The sequence below is a fragment of the Telopea speciosissima genome, chromosome 11, assembly GCF_018873765.1.
Source record: "Telopea speciosissima isolate NSW1024214 ecotype Mountain lineage chromosome 11, Tspe_v1, whole genome shotgun sequence".
Classification (NCBI taxonomy): Eukaryota; Viridiplantae; Streptophyta; class Magnoliopsida; order Proteales; family Proteaceae; genus Telopea; species Telopea speciosissima.
In genome coordinates this window covers 8,477,440-8,486,038 of record NC_057926.1, presented here as the reverse complement: position 1 = coordinate 8,486,038, position 8,599 = coordinate 8,477,440, and the positions used below count along the sequence as shown (strand labels likewise).

The 8,599-nt window shown below is 38.9% G+C and overlaps 1 protein-coding gene across 2 annotated transcripts in view; it reads right to left on the bottom strand.

The window, feature by feature from the left end:
* Positions 1-829: 829 nt before the first annotated feature.
* LOC122646097 (translation initiation factor IF-2) overlaps positions 830-8,599 on the bottom strand; it is a 44,338-nt gene continuing 36,568 nt past the window's right edge. The window contains exons 6-8 of one of the 2 annotated variants that reach the window (XM_043839577.1): positions 6,829-6,978; positions 5,339-5,798; positions 830-840 (exon numbers count right to left, since the gene is read on the bottom strand). In XM_043839577.1, the coding sequence (XP_043695512.1) occupies positions 5,364-5,798; positions 6,829-6,978 (585 nt within the window). In that variant the 3' untranslated portion in view covers positions 830-840; positions 5,339-5,363. Of the gene's footprint in view, positions 841-5,157; positions 5,799-6,828; positions 6,979-8,599 lie in introns of those variants that run through there. The other variant, XM_043839576.1, reaches the window with a different exon arrangement.

Sequence of the window (8,599 nt, the reverse complement as noted above, 5' to 3'; positions counted from 1 at the left end):
ACTATTTCAAAGTATAAGTGGTTCTCCAACAGCTAGTTTCTCTTAGAAAGTTGAATTCATATGTTCTAAAGAGAAGCTTAGTTTAACTCTAATGGATAGTTTATATGCATATAAAAGGATGGAGTTACTTGATGTCAATCAATCAATATAATCTACAATAAACAGCAAGTGTGCAAAGCGAATTTGTGATCATCTTAAAGAGTTGTGTTAACTTCATTGTGCACATTATTTTGAGAAAAATGTTATGATCATTCTAAAGTGTTATATCATCTTGAGAAGGGATGAAGAACAAGAGCTTCAATGTGTTTAGTTCAAAGCAAACTTATCTTGTATTGATAAAAAAAAAAATGTGCATAAAGTAGTAACAGTATCAGGCTTGAAAGAAGAAACCATCTTTGTTGTAAGTTAAGCATGTATGGCTTGAAAAGGAAATCCTGGGCATGTGCGGCCTGAGTGAAAATCCTTGACTAGGGTAGTTTGGGTGCTCAATCTGAAACAATGATTGGATCAGATAGTAGAGCAATCCTTGGTTTGTAATCAAAGTAGTGGGCGTATGACAGTTTGTCTGAACCATTCTAAATTGTTGTGTCTGCTTGTCTCTCTATGTCTCCCTTGCACTTAGCTTACATCAAGGTATTGGTAATATCCTCCATGGCACTCGCTATGTTTATTTCTTATTTGTTTTCTATTATCTGCATATGTGATGTTGTTAGCATTAGTTTTGGTTTTAAGTTTTATTTGTTATATTTTATTTAATTTGGTCATAATTTAATTCACCCCCTGGTTTGCATTCAATCCTAAGATACTCTTTCCTTAAAGGTTAGCTTTTAAAGATGAATTCTACCCAAGTTTCTATCAAGTGGTATCAGAGCCAAGGTTGTGGCAGAGCTAGGGTATGAGAACCCGACATGTCTACGATGATGGAGAAAATCCCTCAGAGAAGATCTTGGTTACTTCTTCATGGAGGGGAGATGGAGAAGATCTCATTTGCTCTCACGTGGAGGGGGAGAGTATTGGGTTCCACGTAGAAAGCTAAAGCAATAATCTCGCATGGATGCAAGTAGCCTGATGTAGAGACATATAGGTACTTGAGCACCCTCTCCTTAATGGTTAGCTTTTAAGGATGAATTCTAGCCAAGTTCCCAATAAGTGGTATCCGAGTGAGGTTCTTGAATTGTATGCAAAAGATGGAGAAAAACCCACGACACAGAGGATTTGTCATGTCAGTCCACAGCTTAGTTGTATTTGTTCTGCATATCAACTTGGCAAGGCTAGTAGATTGCCTTTAAAAGAAACTTAGCCTCATAGTCTATTTTGGGGTCATACTCTCAATCCTTCAATAAATGGACATCATTACTTTGTCATATTTTTGGATGGTCACACCAAGTACATATGGTTCTTCCCTCTTGTGCAACGTTCAGAGGTTTTCATATGTTTCTAAATTTTAAAAACCAGTTAAGCGACAATTCTCTAGACAAATTAAGGCTGTCCAAATAGACTAGAGTGGTGAATGCCGTACCATACCTAAGTTCTTTGACCAAATTGGCATCACCCACCGTCTAGCGTACCCTCACTCATTAACAGCAAGGGTCAGTGGAACGTCGACATCGTCATATTGTTAAAACCGGTCTTACCTTTCTTACTCATAGTTCATTTCCTCAACAGTACTAGCATTTCTCCTTTGAGACTATCATTTATCTCATTAACATCATGCCTTCTAAAGTCTCTTAAGGCAATTTCCCTTCTAGCTTATTCATAACATGCCTCTTAACTACATATTCCTACACGTCTTTGAGTGTTTATGTTTTTCCTTACTTCATCCCTGTAACCATCACAAAATGAATTTTCAGTCTACTCCATGTGTCTTCCTCGGTTACAGCCCTTCCCACACTGGTTATCGTTGTATGGATATGACCACAAAACATCTATGCATTTACCGTCATGTCCACTTTGAAAAATACTCATTCTCCTTCGCCACTCCTTCCTTCCTAGGTCTACCTCCAATCCCTCAATCTCCTCTTACTCTTTGGGTAGTACTTCCACCCATTTCAACCTTCCCCTCCATTCCACTCGTTGGAGATCCTTACCACCATCCAACAGATTATCTGCAGCTCCACCTCCATCTCTTTCCCCTACCCCCTCCCCATCAACAATCCATCTTCGGTTCCACACACCACCTAGCCCTTCCTTACCACATCGATATCGAATCAACACTCACCACACCTCTCTCCTTCCATAACACAACCTCCTAAAATCCACCCTATTGCAAATCTCTACAACATCAGCCAACCTCATCCTTACCCCTAACTGGAATCTAGCTCATCCCTAGCATGGCCCTTCCTTCTCCCTCATCTCCCTCATCCCCCCAACCCATGTTCACCAGATGACACTTCACTACATGACCAAAACCCACCAAGAAAACCTGACCCACACTCCATCTCATAACCCCACCTCTGAAGCCCTAACTGAGCCTACTTGTTTCTCTCAGACCACTAAAATACCTGAGTGGCGGTCAGTCATGTCAGAAGAGTTTAACGCTCTAATGTGTAATGGCAATTGGACATTGGTTTCTTACTAACCTCACATGAATTTAGTTGGCTGCAAATGGGTGTATAATATCAAAAGAAAGGCAAATGAGTCTTTATAGCATTTCAAAGCTCGTCTTGTTTCAAAAGGATTTCACCAACAACATGGCATAGATTACACTAAGACTTGCAGCTTGCCACTATCAGGACAATTCTATTGCTTGTAGTTTCTCAGGGGTGACCGGTCAAAAAATTAGGTGTTCATAATGCCTTCTTACGTTGTATTTTAGATGAAGAAGTCTATATGATACAGCCATCGGGTTTAACAAACTCATCTTGGTCAAATCATGTATACAAGTTGCATCGGTCCATTAATGGGTTCAATCAGGCTCCCCGTACCCAATTTCACCACCTCTCACAATTCCTCATTCAATCGGGATTCCAAGCATCACAAACAGATCCATCTCTGTTTATCTTTCAAGCAAGGTCTGATTACTACATATGTTATAATTTATGTGGGCAAAATTTTGATTACTAGCAATCAATCCAGTTATGTGACTGCCCTTCTTGATCAATTTGCCACTAAATTCTCTATCAAGGACTTAGGCTTACTCAGTTTCTTCTTGGGCATCGTAGCAGTATGACATTTCAGAGGCCTCTTGTTATCCCAATCTCTATACAGTACTGATCTCTTACACAAGGGTGGAATGGCAGAATGTAAATTGGTGCCCATGCCAATGTCCACCATTACTAGACTGACTGCTTCAAGGGGTGCACTACTTTCTGACCCCTCTCATTATTGCTCCATTATCGTGACTCTTCAATACATCACATTGACTCGTCCGAACATTGCCTTTGCTGTGAATTGTGCTTATCAAATTATGCATGCTCCAACTGAACATCATTGGGCTCTTGCCCAACATATCGTATACTTTAAAGCATACAACAAAAGGATGTTGAGTGGAGTTAAATGGAGGGCCAGCTGACGGAGGGATGGACTGCTATAGATGGCTCTTGAATGGTTAGTTTAGCCACGGATGTGTTGTTCAAGAACTCTTGACAAACAAAAGGATGTGCAAATCAGAGTACTATATGAGATTCAGGCATGCAAGCAACGCCGGAATCAGTGCGGACGACATGAATATTAAAATCAGTTGTACCAATAGGCATACCAGTAGCTACAAGTTCATTAGAGATGGCCTTGATTTGTTGAAGAAACTGGGGGGCTAGTTCATCAAGTTTGTGGGATAAGTCTTGGAGAACCATGTGGAGTGATATCAATCTGAGTACTAGAGGCCAATCCGTATGCAGTTGAAAGGCATCCCACAGCTCTTTTCTTGTTCATTTACCAACAGCCAAATGAAGAGCATCGTTAAAGAGAGATGCAATCAACAAACTTAGAATAGAGGAATCATGTTGGAGCTAGATGCGAGTAGCAGAGGAGTCAAAGGGACATGGATGATTGCCATCGAATAACCCATATAAGTTTTGTCCATGCTAGTAAGGGGCAATCAGTGTCTTCCAGTAGATGTAGTTCTTGTCAAAGAGCTAAAGCAAAAGGAAGTGGTGTGTAGTAGAGAAGGAAGGTGGGACTCCCACAATGGTGACCCAAAGGGGAGGGGAACCACGGTGGTGGGCGTAGCAGCTACCGGTGGAGAGTAGTCTCCACGATCTCCAAGTGAGACATGTCGTCCGCCATGGTAGGAGCTCATCATGAAGTAAATAAAAGATTTATAGAACAGGATGCCAAAATTAACGCTCATGGCAGACGAACACACAAAGATGGCTTCAACAGTAGTACAAATTTCAACCGAACGCAATCAACACTGTATCTCTTCAACTCAAAAAGTGCCCACACAATATAATTTTTAAGTGGATTAAAATCCTCTCCAATTCCCCATTGTGCACTGCAATTCAGGGTGGAGAGATTGACACCTGGCAGACGTGACATCCAACAGTCCGAGCTGCACCGCCCCAGTTTTAGGGAATTGGAGAGGATTTTTTTTCCAAAGGAAGGTAAGGGAAATCTCTTGTGCTCACTACTAGTCCCTGTGACCAATCTTCTTTTTGGGTAGAAGATTTTTGAGGGTGGAGGGAATGAGATCCACCGGGAGCGCATATATATATATATATACCACGTGGCATTGTTGTAGACTTTCAAAACTTTTGCACATGTCCACATACCTATTTGCTTATATGTCAAGTTTTAACTTTTAACAACAATGAAGTATTATACCTTATCTGAATCAACAAAAAATGGAAAAGAAAGAAAATTTATAAAGTTACCATAGTACCCCATAAAATAAAATGAAATAAAAATAATATGGTTACCAACTTACTACATGAAAGAAGAATCAAAAAAGGTTTTTCTCTTCAAATGGCACAAATGCCAAACTCCAGCATTAAAAACAAAGAAGGAAATTTTTTCAAAAAGAGAGTCAAAAAAAATTGGCATCTCAATGTTATTTACAACTGCTCATGATTTATACACAATAAGTTGATGTCCTCAAATGCCTCTGCAAATGCCAAAAAACAGCAAGTAGATTCCTTGCCTGATCTCTTTTTCTCTCCCCATCCAAAAACCAAAAACCTCGAAAGCCTATAAATAACAATGACATTAAAGGCTGGATTTACCAGAACCTTGAACAAAATGTCAGGACTGAATATATACCTCTCGATCTACAACATCTGAGGAACTGTAACAACATCGTCCCCCATCTGTAATCTGTTTTCCAAGATATCAGACAATGCAAGGGTGGTCCATGTTTAAATTAAGCAAAGATAACTTTTCGGCCTTGTATAACCAAAAAGACATATAACCATTGTGGCAATGCATAATCAGCACTCAATCCGAACAGCCCCACTTTCTGATGAAATAAATTTGGGTTTCCTGTTAACTTGCTCCAAGCACTGGATGACGTCTCCAACCTGGAAATCATCACAATCGCGTATCACCAGACCACATTCCAAACCCTTCCCAACAGTCTCCACATCCTGCTTTTCCCGCTTCAGTGACTCACAGCACCCTTCAAAAACAACCTCCCCGCTCCTCAACAGTCTCATAGTTGATGACTTGGTGAAATGACCATCTAGCACCCGGCAGCCTGCAATCTTCACATCATCACCTTTGGCTTTGCTCCTGCCTTTCAGCTCAAAGATATTCAACACCTGGGCCTCCCCTGCAACCTGTGTCTCAAGAGTTCCTGGGGCTTTTGTGACAATCAGATTGCCCACATCCTCCAAAAGATGATAGATCACACGGTGCACCATTATCTGCAAGAAAGAAAATAAGGTCAAGCTTATCCACAGGTATCCTCAAGGTTTTTCCTCCACAAGCACTTCTATTTTCCAGCTCTCAAACTCAAGACAACTAATATAGTGATGCAGATTGATCTGCAGGTGTGGGCCAACTAAAAGAAAGGAAGAGATTCCTTTCTGATGGTTGATATCTGAAACTAGACCTTATGATTCGAGTTTATGGGAAGATATCAACTGAATACAAATATGAATTTTCCATGTTTAAGATTAAGAACTAATCCAACCACAATATCGACCTTATGAAGGAGAGAAATTAGGAGGTTGGTAGGTGTTGGAGGTGAGAGAAAAAAATATATTATCTTTCCTAAACAGTAGGATCCAAAGGGGGTGAAAGATTGGAGAGAGGAGATCAAGAGACTATCAAAAGAGGAAAAAGAATCTAGTTAGCTGTCCAAATAACAAGAAAAGAGAAAATTAGCAGCCGTGAAAGAGGGAGAGAGAAAAGAAAAGGAAGAAAAATAATCTTCTTACCAATAGATAGAAATATATAGAGAAAGAGAGAGCCAGCTTGGACTATGGCACTTTCTTTGATAACAAACCAAAAGAATCCAAATTTTCATTCAACTAATCCATCATCGATTGGGGGAGGTTACATATTTATAGAAATTAAGAAAACAAAATCCCTATTCAATAAGGACTCTAAACAGCTACCAACTTTTTTAATAATAATGACCTCTTGTTTCTTAGTAACAAATAACCCATGACTAAAAAAATATGATATTTCAAACTTTAAAAACCTAATAAATAGCTATACAAGATCTTAAAAAAATAAGACGAATAACACAATTAGCGCCAATCTTTAACTAAAGGACTATCCTACCCCTGGCATACAAGATCTGAACCTATGCTAATCAAAATTATTCGAGCCACACAATCAGGATCATGGATTACTTCAGCATTATAGACTTTATATTTATACTAAAAACATATTCGAAGAACATGTTTTGTATATATTTTACAGTAGGACTGAGAGAATGATTAATACCTTAATATTGGCTCGATTTGCTGCAAGACTGACAGAACTGGGTGGATTCTTTATATTGAACCCAACAATGCATGCACCACAAGCTTGTGCCAAGTCCACATCAGACTGAGAGATTGGGCCAACTCCAATATGTATTATATTGACAAAAACCTGGCAAAGTGACATAAAAGAAGATTAATCAGAAAGTAGCAAACACTAAGCCCCCTTCTGGTAGCATATAAATGATGAAAAGTAATGTGAAATAATTAGGCAAAGACTAATAACTTAACAGTTAATTTTAGATCACATTTGAAAAGAGAAGAAAAGTTTCTACATTGTTACACTTTTCCAGTAAAATCCAAAAAAATATTGGTTTAAAGAGGGGGGGGGGGAGTTCACTTACCATTTAGTAAGTTGTCAGTCTCACAATTATTGTTGGTAATTATTAGAGTAGTTTCTATTTGGTTTTTGTTTCTAACAACACGACATTTACATCATACTAAATAGAACCTAAGGGAATGTTGTGAAAACATAGGTAAAATCTTCCCACAAAGGAAGGAAATAAAAAGGCAAAAAATAAAACAATTTGCTCAAAAATTGGCTAGGATGAAATTTAGCAGACACACTTGTCATTGTACACCAGAGTCCCGACTCTCCAAACAAAACCATGAGTGCTCAACAAAGAATTTTCAGGCTCACACAATATAAACCCCTCTGGAATGAGCAATGTTGCAACCATAGATTCAATGACGGTGGATTTATTTTAGGCCATGAATTGGACTTGACGAGCATCCAATTCTGATAGTCAGATGATGCAGTCAAGACTCCCTGATTGGGCCTAGGAAGATTTTATTTTAGGCCATGAATGGTTCTATGGGTCTTGAGTCATACTTGTTAATTAATTTTGTAATGGGCCTTAATTATAAGTCCATAAAGTGGTAGTGAAGTCAGAACACAAGTGAGAGAGTTTGAGTAATATTTGGATACTTAATAGCTTTCTAAGAGTTTTGCTCTTGAGTATATTAACGTTATTCAGTGTGTATGAATGATTCAGAGCCCAATTGTGAATCTAGTTCAGAATTTCTAATGTTTATACAGATATACCCCTCCTTCAAATTAAGCATGGTGTGAGTAAAACAATTTCAGTTTTAAAAAGATTTTTGGAGCAATTGAGTGGTGCAAACAAGACTAGAATTCCAGATCTTATTTCCTCTTTCCGATCTACTCTTATTACATGTGAGCCTTTTTCATTCTTCTTTGTTCTTCTTATTCTCTAATTCCCTTATTGATCTCTAGTTGTTCATCTTATCTTTTCCATCGACCCATTGAATTTTCCTCACAATATTTGCTGGCTATTATTTCTTATCCGTTGACTTTCTGTGACCTATTAGAGTAATTCTAAATCTGAAACTCAGTTTCCGGCTTTACCTCGAAAATAAACAGTCTGGAAATCATCTACTAGATCTATCTCATTTTCAGTATCTCTAGATCAATTGATAGGTTCGGTTAAGCTCTACACTTAGCTAGAATTTCAACCAGATCTGTCATTGGATATTGAGAAATTGAATTTCTCTTCTTTTCAGTTAATTCAGCCCATAACTCAATTCTATTGGCTTCTCTGATGATCCTGATGATCCTGTTTGTGTGTGTGTTTGGGGGGGGAATCTATCTACCAAACCTGCCCATGGGTATGGTCTTTTTTCTTTTTTTTTTGGGTGGGGGGAAAGCAGTGCCTTAAAGGCACGAGGTGAAGACAGGAGAGTCGAACCCGTGACCTCCTGGGAGCCTGCGC